Source organism: Myodes glareolus, chromosome 14, assembly GCF_982192425.1.
Source record: "Myodes glareolus chromosome 14, mMyoGla1.1, whole genome shotgun sequence".
NCBI classification, from domain to species: Eukaryota; Metazoa; Chordata; class Mammalia; order Rodentia; family Cricetidae; genus Myodes; species Myodes glareolus.
Genome location: NC_142039.1, coordinates 59,862,280 through 59,880,034, shown reverse-complemented (window position 1 = coordinate 59,880,034; position 17,755 = coordinate 59,862,280). Strand labels below are relative to the sequence as shown.

General features: G+C 44.0%; 1 protein-coding gene across 1 annotated transcript in view; it reads left to right on the top strand.

The window, feature by feature from the left end:
- Positions 1–7,946: 7,946 nt before the first annotated feature.
- Positions 7,947–17,755, top strand: part of Ranbp9 (RAN binding protein 9) — an 81,854-nt gene continuing 72,045 nt past the window's right edge. Inside the window, exon 1 of the mRNA XM_048417438.3 lies at positions 7,947–8,558. Coding sequence (XP_048273395.3) covers positions 8,066–8,558 — 493 coding nt within the window. The 5' untranslated portion in view covers positions 7,947–8,065. The remainder of the gene's footprint in view (positions 8,559–17,755) is intronic.

The following is a 17,755-nucleotide window of genomic DNA, read 5'->3' as shown; positions in this document are numbered from 1 at the left end:
CCTCTCAACACCCGGTGCCAGCGAGCCTTTGTGTCAAGCAAACCCATTACTCTGGCTGAATTTCATGGGGTGGCATAGGACTCAGTGAGACCTAGATCTTCCATGAACATCAAAGCCCTGTATGGAACAATTTAGCTATCACACATATCACCTATAGCTCGTTTCCATGGGGACAATAATGAAGGGTGTATCTGAGGGACCCTGGGTGACCAGTAATTCCCCAGCAAGCGCTCCTGGTCTTTAGATAATTGATGTTCATTTCTAAGTTATATACCTGGACCCAAAGCAGAAAAACAACTGAAGAATTTGAAAGAGCCTTATCGTTTTAAAGATACAGATGTTTTAACATCTTTGAAATCTGAAGGCCTCACACATTGCTGAACATATTTCTCCTTATGAATCTTTGAAGCTGCTTACAGGAAACAAACAAAATTGTTAAAGCCTTACCAAGCATATATAGCCATAATGAAGCAAATTAGTTCTGAAATGGCCTCACTAAATCATTTCAGACTGTGGTACTCCAATCACAAGTCAATTTTGTGCCTTCTCTGAAGGCATCCTGACTTTAAAAAATCAGTTATCTCCATGCTGTAAACAACACTCAAAAAACCTGAATTAATTCATGTTACTCAAAATAATGGTTTAGGCTGGAGAATACTTTTCTCCAATGATATTAACACACACACATGGCAATTTTGGTTTGCTTTGAGGCCCAAGCTGGCCTTGAACCATCTTCTTGTCTCAGCCTCCCAGTTCTGAGGAGATGGACAGTCACCAGTACACCTGGCTTCCCTGACACTATTGCCTTTATTAGGGCACCTTTCATACTCTCAAAAGGTGATCATGTAAGTAACATTCTTTCCCACAAATTACACACTTCTTAATGGCAAGGATGGTAAGTTATTTGAAAAATGGTGTTTTGGGCCTGGTGTGGTATCTTGTAATCACCATACTCAAGGGGCTAAGGCAGTTCCAGGATATGGACTGCAGAGAGAGAGAGAGATCGTGTCTGAAAAACACAAAGCAAAATGAAACCAAACTAATGCATTTTACCCCTAGGGTCTAGGATTGTAGCTCAGTGGTAGAGCAAACATCACGCCTTGGGTTCATTTTCCAGTGGCCCCCCATCTGTGTGCTCCTCGCTTGTGTATTTCATCCAATTGGCACCGGATGGTTGATGAAAGGCATGCAGGCCACTTTTTGGGCCAACCCACAGTGGGTAGGCAAGTTATAGCCCCATGATATCTGGCACTTTGGAGAGCTATTTATCATGGCCCTAAAGCACCATCATTTTCTCTAGTCCCTACCCCGTCTATTTTTGGCTCCTGTGTCCCCTTTCCTCTGTCATCCTTCCTAAATATGCCTTTGGCTGCCTGCACAAGAGAACAGTCACTTAACTATGACACCTCCAAGGATGGCAGGTGCCTTTCCCTGGGGCTCAAGACTTTCTGGGTCAGCTTTCCTTGTCTACAGTTCCTTCGTGAACTTGACCTTTGACCCAGAAGCACTAGGGAGGAGATGTGTTCTTGCTGTCTGCTCTCTGTGGCGCATGCTCCATTTTAAAGCATCCTGTTTGTCAGTTAGCAATAAATAAGAGGGACATAGACATTAATGTGGGAAAGAGGGTGCAAGTTTTGCCAAGTCAGAGAAAAGTCACAGGAGTTTGGAGAGAAAATAAATAATAGGAAAACGACAAGGTTGAGACTATATTCACTTGCCAGATCATTATTAATGCAAATTATTTCCTCCAAAATTGTTATTTTTTTTGTTTAACATCTTCAAGAGCAGATGAATGAAACATGTAGTTTCCTTTAAAATATCTGGTTTTTCACATGGATTTTACTTCATGAACCCTGAATTATAACCGTTTAAATAACATGAATATGAGTCAGGCAGTGGTGGCACATACCTTCCTTTAATCCCAGCACTCGGGAGGCAGAGGCAGGTGGATCTCTGTGAGTTCGAGGCCAGCCTGATCTACAAGAGCTAATTCCAGGACAGGCTCCAAAGCTACAGAGAAACAACTACAAAGACAACAACAAAAAAATCATGAATATGAAATGGCACGTTTGCATTGTCCCATGTGATTCAGCAGACCCTTTTTGCCTTGAACCCTGGACCTCTGCAACACTATCCTTTGGTGTGTGGCAGTCACCAACAGTACCACTTATGTGTTTTGTCCGAGACAGTGTGGCAATTCAAATGCATAACCCTCCATCTTTAGACTGTGGCCTATTTGCCTCTGGACTAGAAGCACATGTTTCTAAAGAGCATCAGCTGTCTTTCAGTCTTTGTTTCTTAAGACCTGATGCACTGACTGACATCAATATTGCCTGTAATCCCCTGTTGCATTTATTTAATTATTCTTTACCAATAAAAAATCAGGAGTCAGATATCGGAGTAAGAACCTGAATGATCAGAGACGTGGCAGAAAAGCAACCAGTGATCTCCTATGTCTTCTATTCCTCCATCCAAAAGGACTGAGATCCTCTCTTAGCCCCCCCCACCCACTACTTCCTATCTCTCTATCTGTCCTCCATCCTCAAAAACCTCTATGGTTAATTTTGGTCAGCTAGTGGTTAGCTCCATCCTCTGATTCAAAGCAAGCTTTATTGTCTGAATGTGATTAAAATATCACACAACAACCCCCTTTTCTTCTCTTCTTTACTTTCATACCTAACACAGCATTCTATATGTGTCACAATAGCTTAATAAACACAAACTGAAAACCAACCCCAGTTTGGACCTCTTCTTCCTGTAGTTCCCTCCCTTGGAATAGCTATTGGCATTTGTTTGTTTGTTTGGTCACAGGCTATGTGCAGAAATGGCACGAGGCCATCCAGGATAGAAGTGCAGTATACATTGCGGGTATGAGGGTCGCATAAACTGTGGGTAACAAACTGAGTTTCTTGACATCAGGGATTCCACCCCTAGTGACCTGGCCTTGTTGAATATTGATCCAGAGCAGCAACATCAACCATATCCAATAGTGTCCATCTTGCATTTTTTTTTGTAAAAAAAAAGGTTTTATTGACATACAACCGCATGCTTTTGCTTAATAGATTGTTACTGACTCATTTCATCCACAATGGTGAAGTTGAGTAGTTTCAGTAGATACGCTGTGACCCACAGAACCTAACATATTAAGAGTGTAGTTCATTGCAGATGAGGTTTGTTAATCTCAGGTTTAGAATCTGTTCAGGATAAGGTTGGAGCGAGTGCAGTCTCCAAGAGTCATGGGAACTTGTCACACATGCCAAGTTCTGCTGTAAATGACCATGTCTGAGCTCCTCTGCTTGAAGGGGAGCTGGCTTAGTGGCTTACTTTTAACAGACACTACAGCAAAGGTGCCGAGGTGTCACCTCTGTGACTAGGTTACAAAACACCATGGGTTTGTCCTGGTGCCTTTGCCTTCTTGATTTGCACACTTTGGTGAAACAAGCTGCCATGTAGAAGAGGCCCACTCAGAGGGTCACTTCTGGCTAATTGCTAGCAATGACCTGAGGTCCTTACAGCATCCAGAGAACTGAGTCCTGCCAATAACCATGTATGTGATCTTGGGAGCAGGTCCTTCACCAGTCACGTCTTAAAATGCCTCACAGCCACAGGTGACACACTTCAAATGCCTGAGGTGGGATCTGTCTTAGTTAGGGTTTCCATTGCTGTGACAAAACATCATGACCCAAAAGTAAGTTGGGGAGGAAAGGGTTTAATTGGCTTGTACTTCCACATTGCTATTCATTATTGAAGGCAGTCAGGACAAGAACTCAAACAGGGCAGGATCCTGGAGGCCGAAACTGATGCAGAAGCTTTGGAAGGGAACTGCTTACTGGCTTGCTTCTCCTGGCTTGCTCAGCCTGCTTTCTTTTAGAACCCAGGATCACTAGCCCAAGCATGCCCCACCAACCATGGGTTGGGTTCTCTTCCATTGATCATGAATTGAGAAAATGCTTTACAGCTGGATCTCATGGAGGCATTTCCTCAACTGAGGCTCCTTCCTCACTGATGATTCTAGTCGTGATAAGTTGACATACAAACACCCAGTACAGGGTCTGCAGTAGGAAAGGTGTGGTGGTTTGAATGAGAGTGGCCCCCATAGGATCACATGTTTGAGTGCTTAACTGGTCCCCATAGAGGAATGGTTTGAAAAGGATTAGGAGGTGTGTCTTTGTTGGAGGAGGTGTGTCACTGGGGTCGGGCTCTGAGGTTTCAAAAGCTCACACTAGGTTCTCTCTCTCTCTCTCTCTCTCTCTCTCTCTCTCTCTCTCTCTCTCTCTGCCTGCAACTTTCAGATCGAATTGTGAGTTCTCAGTTACTTCTCTAGCACAATGCCTGATTGCATGGCTCCTGCCTTGGTGATCATGGACTAACTTTCTAAAACTGTGAGCAAGCCCCCAGTTGAAATGCATTCTTTTATAGGAGTTGCCTCGGTCGTGGTGTTTCTTCACAGCAATAGAATAGTAACTAAGACAGAAGAAACTTGCTTCATAGATTCTGTTCAATAATAGATTTTAAGTCACTAAGTTTGGGGGTGTTTGTTATCCAGCAACTGATAACTAATACAAACCATAAACTCATATTCTAGATCTTGGCACACATTTTATGCCAACTTGCAGTACATAGAAGAAAGGATATTATCATGGACAGACGTGAAGCTGACCAGTGTCTGAAGCTCTTTCCTGATATTGAAGACCCTCTAGAGGGTCCTTTTCCCACCAGGGCAGTATGTTTTTGGCTACTTCATGTCAGGCCATAGTCAGAAAGTGAGATGTCAGATACTCAATGAATACTGTCTGGAGGATGAACTCTGAGGACTACAGCCACTGCAGGGCTATCCTGAGCTGAAACTATCCCTATTAAGCTAGCATACCTATGACACTTGGATTAAGCTGTCTGTTTGTCTATTGGCAGTTGCTGGCGTGGGCCGGAGATGTGTGCTCGCCAGCTTTGAAATGTATCGGATGGGTGGTGTGGAGATAAGAAGGATCAGAAATCAGAGAGCAGAGAGTGGTCATGTTTGGGGGTGACTTCTGTGTCCGTTCAGGACCTGGGCCTAGTCTTCTTGACCTTTGTTTCCCTGGTTGTCCAGATTTCTGATCAATTCTGAGACCCATCCAATTTTTTTTTTTTTCCATTAGGTTCTCGGCCTGCTTAGGATAACCAGATTTGGCTCTTGTTCCTGAGAAACTCAGTAGATGTGGATGAACAGAAATATTGTAGTAATATATGATAAAGATGGAATACTCTAGGCCCAAGAAGAGTGATCAAGTTCATGGCTAATGGATTTTTACCAGTTGCCTATTAGGATTATAATATTTTGTAATAATTTACTTTTAATTATACATTTTAATTGTCTATCATTGAAACATTTTATGATGTTCTTTCATGTCTTTTGGTAATGATTTGGACGGTGCTATAATTATTGGATAGCCTCTTTTCATTTAGCACATCATAGTCATTTTTCTGTGTCGGTAAAACCACGATTTAAAAAGGCCATAAAATCTTTGTTTAAGCCTCTGCCTGTGGAGGCAGCCTCCAGGGAGTGTCTGAAATTGGGCCTGAGATCCACCGACTAGCATGAAAGGGGTGGGGAGTGGTGCCTCTGTCTAAGTGCTTGGCTCTCTGAGCCATTCCACAGCCAGAAAGGGAGGTTTTTCAGAAAGAAGAATAGTACAGATATGCAGTATGGGCTCCTGTATCCATAACCCCATTAAGGGGCACATGGATAATTTCTTCAGCTAGTCTGTTCATGTTGGGCATTCCTTTTGCTCTATATGTTTACCTCCTATTAATATTTTCACACTTGGCTTTCGTTGTTTGGCTTCTACTTTTTATTATCTGCTTACTTATTTAGGGTGTACGTATGTGTACTCCCAAACAAATAGACCAGACATCAACTTCAGGTCCTTTTCCTCAGGAATTGTCCACCTTAGTTTTTGAAATGGGGCCTCTTATTGTCCTGGAACTCATGCTATAGGCTAGATTTGCTGGTCATTGAATGCCAAGGACCCTCTTGTTTCTACCTCTCCCCTGTGATTACAAGTGTGGGCCTCCACATCCCACTTTTTTTTTTTATGTAGGTGTTGGGGCTTGAACTCAGGTCTTTGTACTTGTACAGCAAGCACTCTACCAACTGGGCCATCTGCTTAGTCTGGTTGGCTCAACTGTGTAGTTAGTTTTGTGCCCATAAATATCTACCAAACTGGTATCACCAATGTTCTCCTCTGCTTCTGTGAGAAAGTGGCATTTTACAGCGACCTCTCACATTTCACTGATTTTTGAGGCTGCCTGGAGGACACCAGTCCCTCCAAGAAAAACAGCTTCCAACAAGGTTTTAGAGAGTTTTATTCCCTTAGCAATGCCTAGGACATGTAAAAAGTTCTGACAAAAAAAAATTAGTACCTTTCATGAGTAAAATCTTGATGACTCTTTCAAGAAAGTTTGAAGAGACTTGGAGCCCATATGTTCTATTTTGGCTACCAACATGTAGAAGAACATGGCTTCCCTTGAACTCATTGCTATTTTATATAAATGAAAGTTTCAGTGTGCTTTAAATTCAACGGTCTCATGAAGCATGCTGTGACTTGAATTCAGACTTTAGGTTAGAGTTACGTGATGTTTTTAAATAAAGAACAATGGAATGTCTAGTGTGGGTAACTAGAGATGGAAATTAGGCAGAATGACAGCTAGTTCTGGCCAGGCACTATGGGAGTCTTCAATTAAATCACCATTGACCCATGCTCTTCAAAAACAATATAACTAGTTCTCCATTCAGCCGAACATTCCGTGCTTATATGGCCCAATGATTACTATCATGATTGCCATCATCTCGGGAAGCAAACAGAATCTGTATCGTGTAGCTGACATGTGTGAAGTCTGATTTTGGCCGCTAAGGAAAGGGTAAGCTAAACAAAGGGACGTGGTGAACACAGACTAGTAACGCTATGCGGGGTCAGAGAGCAACACTTGGCAAATTGTGCCAAATGAGTTGACCAAGCACTCTACTGAGAATTGCAAAGTAGGAAGTCCCTTAAAAACAAAGCCCAAAACCCAACTCTGCTGACCCCAGTAAATAATGTTAAAACATGGGCATAATCTCTGCTATCTAACAAAGAGGCCTAGGATGAGAATGAATAATCCTAGAAAATGTTTTGACGTCTCCAGGAGCTCTTCCTAAATGCACACGCAGTTCGCGTCCCTGCCCTTTGACGATCCGCTGATCTTGACTGGTGTTCCTGACGTGGCTTTCCCTCCATTAAGTTCGCTCGGACTCCTCATAAATTAACTAATTAATTAATTAGTGAGAGAGTCACTATTTGAAGCGAGAGACTTCGCCTTCAGAAATGATTTCTAGGGGCCCTTTATTGACCCGCTAGCGTTTAGGCGTTAGGAACCCGGGGCTCAGCTCCCGGCCGCCCAGCGGAGCTCGATTGCTCTCGCCTGGGCGCGACGCGAGCTCCCCGCGGCTGAGGTGGGGGGGCGACAACACGACAAGAAGTGCGGGCTTGCGACCGGCGGGGCGAGGGTCCCGCGGCCACCGGAGCCCCGTGCCCGCGCCCGCCAGCCCTAGGCCGCCGAGAAAGCCGTCGCGCGCGCACCCGGCCCGCCCCTCGCGCTGCGGCCCGCCCCTTCGCCTGGTGCCGCCCGCGCGCAGCGTCTCGCGCCGCCCGCCCGCCCGCCCGCCGGGAAACAGCCGCGAGAGCAGCGGCCGCCGCGGCCGCCCGCACCCTTCGCAGCCTCCGTGCTTCACCGCGTCGCCCCGGGCCGCGCGCCCGCCAGTCCGTCTGCCCGTCCGCGTCTCTCGCCGTCTCATCGCGTCGCCCCCCGGGCCTCGCGCCTGCCAGCTCCGGGCTAACGCTCTTTCGCCTGCCTGCCCGCTCGCCCGCCCGCCCGCGGCCGGTCGCCTCAACCGCCGCGCTCCGCCGGGCCGCGCGGCCCGCCGCCTGCTTCCGGGGCGGGCGGACACTGGGCGCCTGGTGCCGGCGGCCGCAGCCACAGCGCCCCCGGGAAGGAGCAGGAGGAAGCAGGGACGAGTGGAGCCGCCGCAGACTGAGTCGCGACCGGGATGTCCGGGCAGCCTCCGCCGCCACCGCCGCAACAGCAGCCGCCGCCGCCCGCCGCCGGGGCCCCGGGCGGACCCGCGCCCGCGGCCGCCAGCGCCGGCTCCTCTCCGGCCGGCTCGCCCGGCGGAGGCTTGGGGGCCGCGGCGGCCGCCCTGCTGCTCCATCCGCCGCCGCCGCCGCCCCCGGCCACCGCCGCGCCGCCGCCCCCCGCCTCGGCGGCCGCCCCCGCCAGCGCGCCGCCCGGCCTGGCTGCGGGCCCCGGGTCGGCCTCAAGCGTCCCGGTCCCGGGCCTGGCGGCGAGCAGCAGCGCCGCGGCCCCCTTTCCTCACGGCGACTCGGCCCTCAATGAGCAGGAGAAGGAACTGCAGCGGCGACTGAAGCGCCTCTACCCGGCCGTGGACGAGCAGGAGACGCCGTTGCCCCGGTCCTGGAGCCCGAAGGACAAGTTCAGCTACATCGGCCTCTCGCAGAACAACCTGCGGGTGCACTACAAAGGTACGGGGCGCGGGGTCCCGCGGAGAGATCCGACGGTGCGGGGCGAGGCTCTGGGCGAGGGAAGGTGAGAGTGGGTCCCCCAGGTGGGGAGGAGGTGGGATTCCTAGGCCGGGAGCTGGGCGCTTTGAGGGGAATCCGGGATGACGGGACACCTCGCACCTTCCGATTTCCCCGAGATAAATCTACGGGCCGGAGTTGGGTTACATTGTTCTCCAGGTGGAGGGTCAGGCGATCTCCTCTTACGCAGCGGGGGTGAGAGGCACGATTCCGAGGTACAGTTTCTAATTAAGGGAGTGCAGAGATACACAGGAAGGGGGAGGGAGGCGTGATCTGTGGCGGATTTGTCCCAAATTAGGCCAGAGATTGTCTAGGGGGACAAAAGGACAAGGGGCCCAAGTTGGCCATCATTGCACCTTATTGGAAGCAACCGGGAGGGCGAGAGGGAAACCTTAGGATTCGCTGTTTTCTTCGGGGAGAAGAAACCCGCCCCTCCGGGTGGGAAATGCCCTGTGTTTCCGGGTTGATGTTCCATGAAGTTTTGTTGAAAACAAGGGTTTTCAAACATGTTATTTAGCATTCTGAAGAAAATTGGCTTCTATTTTGCACCTGCAGTTAGCAACCTAAGCACCTTTGGCTTCTGCTCCTCCCATCCCCACTTTTCCTTGGTTAAAACAAAGCTTTAAGCAAATCGGTTGTGTAGGAAATTGTAAATAGCAGTAGGGGTTTTTTGAATTGTAGCTCAGATTGATGGCATACGTCAAGTTTACCCCGTGGAAGGGGTAAAAATAAATGTCAGTTTGGAAGCACATTCTGTGTTTCAGGCCCTAAACCTAAAAGCCGGAGCTTTTACATGCCGAGCAGGTTCCTTTTGATTGGCTCTAAAGGAAAGATCTTCGGATCTTAGTGACAAGCACGTAAAAGGATATAAACAACCTTGCGATAAGATTCAGGAAGAATTCAGAACTGGGTTTGATAAGAATCTTAATAAATCTGCTACTATTTAATTGGAAAGGAGTATGGCAGCAGAAATCTGCTGAATGATTTGGCTGTAAAGACTACACAAAGATAGGCCTTGTTGAACATTCCTTTTTATTCTTGCCATAGGTCCAAAAAAGTGCTTACTATTTCGAACGTTATGTTCCTTGATCTAAGTGACTGAAAATTTCAAAATACCGAAGGTTTTTTTTTCTCCTTTAGTTAGGACATTTTGTTGATTTCTTCCTGAATTATTACTTAATTTTGTTTTTAAATTTGTGTGAACAGTGAGTGCTATGTTACGAAGTGTTTACTTCTGTTTTGCCTGTCAGAATGCTTTTGTTAGATTTGACAAAACTTTTATCATTTTAACTCTGTGGTTTATGGTCAATAATAAGCTTTTAAAAGCAGAGACTGTATGTAGGGGAGATTAGTGAACAAAGAACCATAGGTTTCCTGTGTCCTGGCAGGCACTGATAATATTAGGTATATTAAATGAGAGAGCCTCAGTTTCTTCTGAGTGATGTGGGAGTTGGGCTACATAGTCCCTAAGGACATTTCCATGGTAGCTTAAGACTCACGATTATGGCTTTATTTAACATTATACCATGCCTTGATTAGTTGTATTTACTTCTTTTATGTAAAATTAATTATCTGGGCCAGTGTGTGTTTATGTGGTTGAGGTTTGACTATTATGGCACTGTTGTCGCAATTATTTTTTCCTGTTGGCCTTTTTATTACTTTCTGTTGTGTAACACGGAGATTCACTTTCTGGAAACCTCTCTGTTTTATAAACATAAACCATTCATTCTGGAAGAGCAGATTTGTTGTTGTCATTTTTTTTTAATCTCTTTGTTTCTCATTTCCCCATGTTAAAAAGACGGTGTCTCTTTTCGAAACCTTCATCTAGTCTTATTATTTTAAAGTCTGTGTGTTTTCTGTTACTATTTTTCCTGTGTGTCTTGTGAGAGGAAACCAAGTATTCTGGGCAACTTTGACTTGGTAGCAAAAAGGAAGTGTTGTAGGTAGTGAATAATAAAATTTAAAAGTCACAAATAAGAATAGATGTTTTATGTAATGTATTCTTGTACTGCCTTAATTTTTTTTAACACGAAATTGATATTCTGTTGACATTTTTCTGTATTACAGAATTTTAAAAGATTAATCATATTTGTTTTCCAAGAATAATGATCTTGATTTCTTTTTCTCTGAACAAATGTTTGCTAAGTCAGAATTGCTGATTATAGAAATAGTTTCTTTAGTGACCTAAAGATCCCATGTCAATAATGACAGATACCTAGATAAAATGAATTGAGTTGCAGAAGAGTCCCTGTGTGTGTAGAATAGTGTATGTTAAGTTTTTTCTTTGTGTGTTTGGGGGGGTGGAGGGTGAATGGGGTGCTCGGGTGCTCCACAGTGCACATGTGGAGCTCAGAGGACAAGTTTTAGGAGTAGGTTCTCTATTTCCACCATGTGGGTCCTAGGTTCCGGTTGTCAGACTTGTTGGCAGGAGTCTTTACCCAGTGAGCCACCTTGCTGGCTTTATATGAAAAATTTTGAGGCTTTTTACTTAACAATCACACATTTGTTATCGAGATGGACCTCTTATTTCAAAAATTGTTGATATTGACTGAATTTTAAGCTGACAGGTTTAGACATAATTATAACTTTATTTTATTTTTAATGATTATTAAAGAAACATTCAGTGAAAATTGGGTTCAGATAACATGTGCGCTATCACCAGTAGGATACTTTACAGAGACAAGTAGATCTGGAAATGGGAGCACCTGAAGGATAGATTTTTTTTCAGTCACAAGTCAGGATTAAAAATTAGTTTTCTGGGCCTGAAGAGATGACTCAGCTGTTAAGAGCACTTGTTGAGCTTGCAGAGGACTTGGATTCAATTCCTAGCACCCACATGGTGGTTCATAACCATCCATAAATAACTACAGTTTCAAGGAATCTGATGCCCTCTTCTTACCTTTTTGGGCATCAGGAACACATCCATGCATACAGGCAAAACACTTTTACATAGAAAGTAAATTTTTAAAAATTTAAAGAAAATTTAAAAGTTTTTGCTGATTCCAAATTTTGTGGTCTTTCTTACTACTTCATTCCATTTGTGTGAGCTAATTTCACATTTCTAAAAGACATTTGTGCTCAAAGGTACTTCCCTCTAGGGGAAAAGGTAACTGAAATGCAATAATGCTTCAGAAAAGTTGAAACTCCTTGATACTCCTAACTTAAAATGCTCCATACGGACGCCAGAGAACTGAAACTTGAATTTGAGGAAGTGATGGAATAGTGAATTGTACCTTTTAATTGAAGCAGCTTTCAAATCTTTAAGTAGGGTATGGGGGTAGGGAGGTATGTATGCCTGAATGCATGTGCCTTGGTGTCCAGAAGAGGGCATTTGAGACCCTGGAGTTGGAGTGAGTTACTGGTAGTTGTGAGCCACCTGGTGTGGGTGCTAGGAACCAAACTTAGGTCCTAGAAAAGCATTAAGTTCTCTTGAATTGCTGAACCAAGTCCCTGAAGTTATTAATTTTTATATAATTGCTCATAATTTTTGTATTTTTTCTTAATACTTTTTTATTTATGTGTGTGCATGCAGGCTTGTGTGTGATTGTGTGTTGTGGACATGTACTTGTTAAGGTCTCAGGACAGCCTCCAAAGTTTGTTCTCTTTCTATCTTGTGGGAGCTGAGGGATCGAATTTAGATTGTGAGCAGCACTCCTATTCACTGAGCCGTCTTGCTGACCTTGTTTTCCTTAAGTCTGAACAAGTATTTTAACAAATGTTTGCTTACAAGGACAAAGGCCTATTAAGGATTATACGGTGCTGAGAAGATGGTAAAGTGCTTGCTATATAAGCATGAGGACCAGAGTTCGAATCCTCACCACTCCCGAGAAAGCGGGGTGTGTCATTGTGTGCCTGAAACTCCTGGGGTGTGTGTAGGGGGGAATATGGACACAGGTGTATCTTGGGGGCTTGTTAATCAGAGAACAGTCAGTTCCAGGATCAGTGAGAGATCATAAAATAAGAGTAAAAAGTGATAAAGGAAGATTAACTGTCATTCTCACAGGGCGATTTAAGAGATCTTTAAATCAAGGAATTTTGCTGGGCATGGTGGTAAACTCTGTAATCTCAGGATATGTGAGAGATAGAGGTAGGAGTTCTAGGCCAACCCAACCTTCATAGCAAGATCTTGTATTAAAACAAAGAATCAAAGAATAAAAGCGAACTGAGTTTTCCCTGGGAATCTCTTTGCTAAGGTTTTGATAAATTGGCTTTGGTTGAATTTAATAATTATACTCAGAAAAAAAAAAAAACTAGATAGCAGTAATGATAATTGAGCAGTTGCCATGGAGCAGAAAACTCTGGTTTGTGATGCCGTGTTTACTCACTCACTCTTTCATTTAGGCCTTCGTTTCCTTTCTACATGCTTACTTGGCACTGGTTTCTGGGCTTAAAGATGACTAAAATACTGTCTTTGACCTCGCAGAAAGAACGTAAAATGGAGTAGTAAGGAAATGTTAGAGGATACTGTGGAAGACAGGAGCATCTAACTTAGGCTGACCCTGGGAAGGGGTGCAGTGATTCTTAACCTTCCTAATGCTGTGACCCTTCAGTACAATTCTTCATGTTGTGTGGGGGAGTCCATCAAGCATAAACTTATTTCATTGCTACTTCGTAACTGTAATTGTGTTACTGTTAAGAATCATAATGTAAATATCTGATACACAGGATCTCTGACAAGAGACCCTTGTGAAATGGTCATTCGAACCTCTGAGGTTGAAAAACCACAGAATTCGAGATTCAGTCATGAGTAGTTTCTTTGAGAAGTTAAGCTCAGTGGTAAAACTTAAGAGATGAGAGTAAAGGCTTAGAGATCTTATTTTGTAGGAGCTGGAGAATCATCAGATTTTAAATAGAAAGTGCCGGGATCACATTGTTATTTTTGTCAGACCTTACAACTGATTGAAATATAGATCCAAGTGTATAAGACAAAAACAAATTCAATTTCTTTAGGAAACTGTTACTTTAATGTCTTGATCAGTGGAAGGGGCAGAGAAGAGCCATATACATATATAGTGAGAGTTTAAAGGTAGTAGAGATAGGAGGAATAATGGAGAAATCAAGGATAATGGAAAAACCAAGGCCTAAGCCCTAGCTCTCATTTTTTTCTAACTCTGTTGAGATCTTAAAGTAAACCTTGAGTCAAATAGGTTGGAAGATGTTAGTGCTATATCACAATATCTTTGGGGTAGGTGAAAATGGGAACATTTTGTTTCTGAAATAGGAGCTTCCTATGTAGACCAGTCTGGCCTGGAACTCATAGAGATCCACCTGCCTCTTATCCTTCTGAATACTGGGATTAAAGTTGTATGCCACCATGCTAGGTCCCAGAAGTGGGAACTTTAATCTGAGATCTTAATGGAAACCAGGAGATGCTAGAAAGGGGAAAAGCCCTAAAGAGGAGCAGACTCAAGGGTCTTTTTAGTGATCAACAGTGGAAATCCATTGTAGTTGAGACCCAACTGCAGCTGCAGAATCTCTCCCATTATCTTTTCTTCCCCATTTGAAGTTCTGGGCCCTATGGTGTCTGCTGGGCTAATTATTATCTTAGTTTATTGGAAAGAGCTTTTCATGGGCTGTTGCTCCGTGAGCTGATAGTCTTCAGATGGGGTACTGGCGATGTTAGATTAGTTACCTTTCTCATCACTGTGACAAAATAACTGGCAGAAGTCCCATGGGGTAGGGTTGACTTACTCTGTTCACTCTTGAGAGGGGAGGTAGTCCTCTACAGTGGGGAAGGCCAGGCGTGGAAGGCTATTTGCTTACATCACTGTGGATCGGGAAATAGACTGCAGTTAGACTGAAATAGAGCTGGAGATGGCCTCTCTTCTGCCCCCAGCCACTCATTTTTTCCAGCTCAGTGGATGCCACCTCTTAAAGGTTCCACAGCTTTCCCAGATTGCTCTAACAGTGGGAACCAATTTCAAACATATGTGCCTGTGAGGGATAGTTCTATCTACTCAAACCCCTCACAGCTGTGTTGAGTTAGTTTGGATTGGGAGTAATTATAAAATGCAAGCTGAAGTAGCAACAGCATAGTCTGAGTCCTGTCTTCAAGGAAGGGTATGTAAGTCACCTGAAGCTTGGGAAGAGAGAGGACTCTCTGTTAGGACTATTTAAGGACTCATCTTGTGGTGCTAGTTGAAACTGAAAGTGTTGGAGTGTATGGAGTGAGAAAACCATGGCAGGGGCAGAACATGTACTGCATCATTAAAAGGCGGATGGGGGCCCAGGAACAAACCATTTCCAGGAGCCTGAGTGGAAAGAGAGTAGTGTCACAGGAAATGAGCAGGGGAAATGAGAAAGGTGGAAAAGGCCCTAGTGTGTGTATAGTGTAGTGTGTATGGAAAAGGCCTGGACAGTTTATTACTGAATTTGGAATAAGATTATTGTAGCCTTCGAGAGAATGTTTTGGGTTCATGATAGAAACAAAACCCAGGTGGCAGGGATTGAAGCAGTAAGTGTGGAAGGGTCCAAGTAGAGAGGATACGGCAATAGAGCACACTTGAGAAAAATTAAGGGGAAAGAAATCTGTTTTTTTTGTTTGATTATTATTATTATTATTTTGTTTTTTAAACCCTGTAGCTTTGGAGTCTGTCCTGGAACTAGCTCTTATAGATCAGGTTGTCCTCGAACTCACAGAGATCTGCCTGCCTCTGCCTCCTGAGTGTTGTCTGATTTTAATGACTGGTAATTGGTTACATTTTAGCTGAGGGCTAGATTCTGATATCAGGATAGATGAAGATTCCACATAGTCAAGACTTCTTAAAATCTGAAAGTACTGTTTGGAACAGTTGTATCATTTCCAAGTCAATCTTCATTTAGTTGGTGGGTAAAGCTGAAGTGTGAGACTGTGATCTTAATTCACGGTTTGGTGTCTTGATAATTATAAAAATTTAACAAATAAAATTGATAACAGTAAGCCTTTTTATTACTTTAAAATAAAAAAATTATTCACTGCCAGCCTTAATACAATACTGACAATGATTTTTAACACAGAGACACGGAACTTTGTGAGAAAAGTGTATACATTTTAGGGATATTATGCTCTTAAAGGTTGAGGTGAAACTAAAAAGAAAATGGCTGAAGGTATTTATTTAGCTTGCAGACTGATGGAGTCAAGCTGGGAGGAGCGTGCAAAGCACAGGTGGTTGACTGGTCCTGGAGAGGAGAAAACCTTCTGATCTGATCCTGCAGTCGTAGTGGCATTCTTAAATTGGTGTGTACACAGGTCACTTTGGAATAGCAGAAGGAGAGCTGACTATTACCACATCTCATGGCCTCCCATTTTCTTCACAAAATAGACTCCCTGAACTTACTCTGCCGTGAATGAAGAAGATGTGGATGAGCCTTTTGTAATAATTGGAACAGGTTGACTGGAGGGAGATTTCTGAACATGTTGTTAGTAACCTGGGAAAGGCCAGGTGAATTCTGAGTTTGTAGCAGTGTTCGTTTGCCTCGTAGTTAGACCTCTCAGCAGAGGCTGACTGCTAGGGTGGTAGCAGGGAAGGTGGATAAAAGGCCAATGCTGTAGCTTTCCTGGTTGGAGTGGTGGAAGGATAGTCTTAGCCTTTGAAGAGATTCCCATGTCAGCTTGTCCTGGAGGAAGAGGAAGGAAAGAAAAGAAAACCCCAAGGAAAGATTCAGAGAATTAGATAAAGTTTAGAAGTGAGGTCTTCAGAAAGTGTGTTGTGTAAGAAGACAATAGGCTTTTCTGCTTCAGTGACATAAATACATTGCTGAGAAAACCCTATTTTCCACTCAACTATGCTTAAAAATAACAGGATCCCGGGAGTTTGGGGCTGGCATAGTCACTTAAGAGTGTGCGCTTTGGTAAGAGCCAGCAGAGTGCCGAGCTGCAGCTGTCACACACCAGTGATGCACAAGCCTAGTTTAGTCCCCACCAGCATTTGTGCCACTGTAGCATGGGACTGACTCTGCAGGCTTAGATCCTGGGTCTTGGACTTCATTCTTTAAGGTGTAAGTGCTTGACACCTGCTTAGTTGAAATGAAAAGCCTGACAGTGTGCCGGTTGTTGGTGAGGATACCTAATAACAGAAACTCAAGTTACTGTTAGTGAGTGAATGCAAAATGATGCAGCCACTTTGGAAATGGTTTGGCAGTTTCTGACAGAACCAAATATATTTTTACTATATGTTTACTCAGCTCATCTGAAACTTTAAACTTGCATGTGAATTAATTCCCTCCCTCCAAATTGAGCATGATAGGCAAGACTATACACTAAGATCACCCCCTGCCCTGCCTTTGAATGTTTGCAGCAAATTTATTCATGGTCTTTAAAATTGATAGCAACCAAAATATCTTAAAGTAATGGTGACAGGATCAAGACACGTAAGAAGTTTGTCATGGAATGTTATCAGTCACTAATGAAATGAGCTGTCAGTCCATATAGACATGCATGAGTTTGATCTACGTATTCCTAAGTGAAAGCAACCTGTTTTAAAGGTCTAACTAAGTAGGCCCGGCAGTGGTGGTGCATGCCTTTAATTCCAGCTCTCAGGGAGGCAGAGGCAAGTGGATCTCTGTGAGTTTGAGGACAGCCAGAGATACACAGAGAAACCCTGTCTCAAAAAAAAAAAATCCAAAACCAAAAAACAAGTGAACAACAACAAAAAAAAAGGTCTAAGTATAAAGGGCAAAACTGTAGAGACAGTTAAAAAAAACTGATTGTCCAAGGAATGAGATCAAATAGATAAAGCATGGAGGGTATTTTTAGGACAATGAAAACACCTTGTGTGTTACTATATAGTTGTGGATACATGGTCTTAAGCAAACCATAGAACTTTGTAATACCAAGAACTATAGTGAACTCGAGTTAAAAAGTCATTTAGGAGACAGGTAAAATCCCAGTGTAGAATGCAGAATGTGATTCATTTTTTTAAAAGTAGAATCTCAATTCATGCTGGTGAGTAGTTGTTGAGTTGCAGTCCTCCTCCTTCAGAACTCTGTGTGGCTGGGTGACAGGCCAGCACCACTGGGCCCAGCTTGACAAAGTAGTCTAGGTTCTATCCACCCTCATTTTCCTCCCCCTCCCTTCTTCCTTTTCACTCACCTCTCTGCTGTTCTTTTTGACAGGGGAATGATTCTCAACCCATGGGTCATGACCCCTGGGGTCAAACAAC